At 44.6% G+C, this 2,749-nt stretch overlaps 1 protein-coding gene across 1 annotated transcript in view; it reads left to right on the top strand.

Moving 5' to 3' along the window:
• Positions 1-1,711: 1,711 nt before the first annotated feature.
• EMH_0064920 (SAG family member) overlaps positions 1,712-2,749 on the top strand; it is a gene marked incomplete at both ends in the record, with an annotated part of 3,277 nt that continues 2,239 nt past the window's right edge. Inside the window, 3 exons of the mRNA XM_013498323.1 lie at positions 1,712-1,817; positions 1,990-2,165; positions 2,257-2,672. Of these exons, the coding sequence (XP_013353777.1) occupies positions 1,712-1,817; positions 1,990-2,165; positions 2,257-2,672 (698 nt within the window). The remainder of the gene's footprint in view (positions 1,818-1,989; positions 2,166-2,256; positions 2,673-2,749) is intronic.

Raw genomic sequence — 2,749 nt, forward strand, 5'->3', positions numbered from 1 at the left:
TGGCCCCCCTGCTCGCGTCTGTGCACCCACCCACCACCACCAAGCCGCCGCACCAGCGAGCTTCTCTACTCTATATAATAAATAAATATATAATAAATAAATATATTTTAAAATAATTAAAAAAAACACAAACTAAAACAAACGAAAACTTTAACGAAAACTTTATGATCTCCCCCCCCTCTGAGGCGACCTGAGCACAAGGCCCACTGATGCAGCCAAGTCCTACCCACGGTATACTACCACTAAAGGGGAGCAGAACTACAACGCAATATATTATAATATATATATATATATATATATTATAATATAGGAAAAATTATTTAAATTCTCCCAAAGATATTCTCAGATCGCCCTTTCGTGGGCCCTACTATAACCACAAGGGGGCTGTGGCGCCGTCGCTGACCCTCATACTTAATGGCTCTGTGTATTGCACTGGCACTAAAATACCGAAGCAAAGACGACGAGTAAACCCATAACTACATGCGAGAATGGGAATTATAATTATAATAATATAACTGTAGAGTAATATTTATTAAGTTGTAGCCGCGATGGGGTAGGCGGGGCCATTAAGTATGAGAGCTGCAGCTGCATCCTGTGTGACCGTCCGCCCACGCAGGGGGCTAGAAGGCACCGGTGTAGAAGTTTCGTGGACGAATGTAACAAATTTTCATCTAATATTTATTCAATAAATTAAAATAAAGGCTGTATTCTATCGCTAGTCGAGTAGATCCCCTACCCCCTTGGTGTCTGGCTGTGGCTAGGACTAGACAGCGTAGCAGCGAGAGGCACGTTAGTGTATTACATGAATGGCTCCCCCGCCCCTGAAGAGGAGTCAGCTTTCTTAACTAATTAATTTTACTGTACAATTAAACTAATGTAATTCCCATTTCTGCGCTTAATTATAAAGTTTCCGTCTTTTTTTTCCACTAGTTGTCTTCTGTTCTGTATTGTAGTGCCAGTGTACTACACTACAGCCTGTCTCGCAGGCTGAGCTGGCGAGGCAAAGTGGGCACGAGTTCGGAGTATAAAGCTTTTGTTTTGTTTGTATTGGGAAAGAAATAGTTATATTATACTATATAATTAAGTTTTATTATAGATGCCATATCACCTATAGAATGCCACGGTCAAGGCAGTGTGAGCACAGTACTGTTGAACGAGTTTCTGTTGATCCAAGCAACGGGCGGGTGTTTTATTCTATCGCGAGCTGACCCGTCAGTGCAGGAAAAAAAAAGAGTTAAGAAGAATTCACTCTTTTATAATATATTTATAAATAATTTTAATCACAAGTTGGTGCTAATTTCTCCACTGATGAACCTGCAAGTCGATGACTGTGACGGAGGGAGGTGTGTATAAGACGCAGGCAGGCATCAGGAGGATTCCTTGAGCTAATTGTTTCAGTATTAATGTATTTTCTCTTCGTATTGAATGTTTTTGTTTTAAAAATAATTTTAATTGCAGTTATATTTTATTTAATATATTTTATATATTCTCAGGGGTCCTGGGACGTTGCCGGGCAAGAACACAGTTGCCCGGCCGGCCCAGCACGAGCACCGCCGACGAGCAACAACCCCAGCACGAGCGCCGAAACGCCGCCGAAGCAAAGTATGAATGTGTTGTGTTTAATACTGTTTCAATAAAATTTATACAAACGAATGAATTTTAGGTTTCCTCTGAGCTTCTTATTCGGCTATTTCACCGCCAGTTGATGACGATGTCACCTCTCACGCTGCTCGCAGTCATCGGTGCCTCGTTCCTCTCTCTCGCCACCGCCCAGGAGCCAGGGCCAGAAACAGGGCCAACGTATACCGTAACCCTGGGTGAGTTTTCACAGTCAAAACGTATGTGATGCTAGGTCTCCAGAGCCTACGCATGTAGTGCCTGTGCACTACACTAGGCGTCATGAGCGAGCATCCAAACGTTGCAGTATGAAACTTCTACATTGCAAAACGTTCTTCACTTGCTCGAGATAATTTGCTTTCTTTGCCGCAGGTAACGATGGCGAATGCCTCGCCGCGGTCAACGCTGCTCGCCAGGCAGTTGGGTTCAGCCAGCTGATACAAGCAGGAAAAGAAGATACTGAAAAACGCCTGCCAGAAGGGGTCACTTCTAAAAAGGAAACAGACGATGATTGGGCCTGGAAGCCGGTGTGCAAGTCGTTGATTCCAGTAAGTTGTTTGCTCACCTAACAGCCCTACAGAGCATATTCAGTGGCTGCGCAACATATCTCGGTGTTTCCGCATTCTCTTGCTTTTTCAGACCACGGAGAAAAAATCAGGAGGTGATACAGGCTCTGCAGAGCAAGCTCAGTTCCAGAGCGGCACATACGCGTACCACGTTGTTGATAACCCAGAAGCCGTCGACTGCACAGCAATCGTAAACAAGTGGAAAGATGCATACAGCAACTTTGATGGATTGCCTCCATCTTACAGTACTGCGGATGAGGCGCTGTATAAAAAGCAGGATAACGTCTCGTTCGTTGCCCTGTATAACCCTTCAGAGAACGCTACTGCAGATTGCCGTGTCGTTACTTGCACTAAGACAACTCCTGCAGCTACAAGTTTCAGAGCAACAAGAAACACCCAAGATAAACAGGAAACGGAAACGGGCTACGCTTTGATCTGCATGACTGTGCCTGATGTGCTTCGCAAGGAAGAAGATAAAGCCCCCTTCACGTAAGCCCTTTCACTCTCCGCGCTTTCCTGTTCTCCTTGTACTCTTTCAGCAGATGGGATTGCCTTTTTTCTCGGCG

The sequence above is a fragment of the Eimeria mitis genome, genomic scaffold (assembly GCF_000499745.2).
Source record: "Eimeria mitis Houghton genomic scaffold, Emh_scaff3331, whole genome shotgun sequence".
NCBI classification, from domain to species: domain Eukaryota; phylum Apicomplexa; class Conoidasida; order Eucoccidiorida; family Eimeriidae; genus Eimeria; species Eimeria mitis.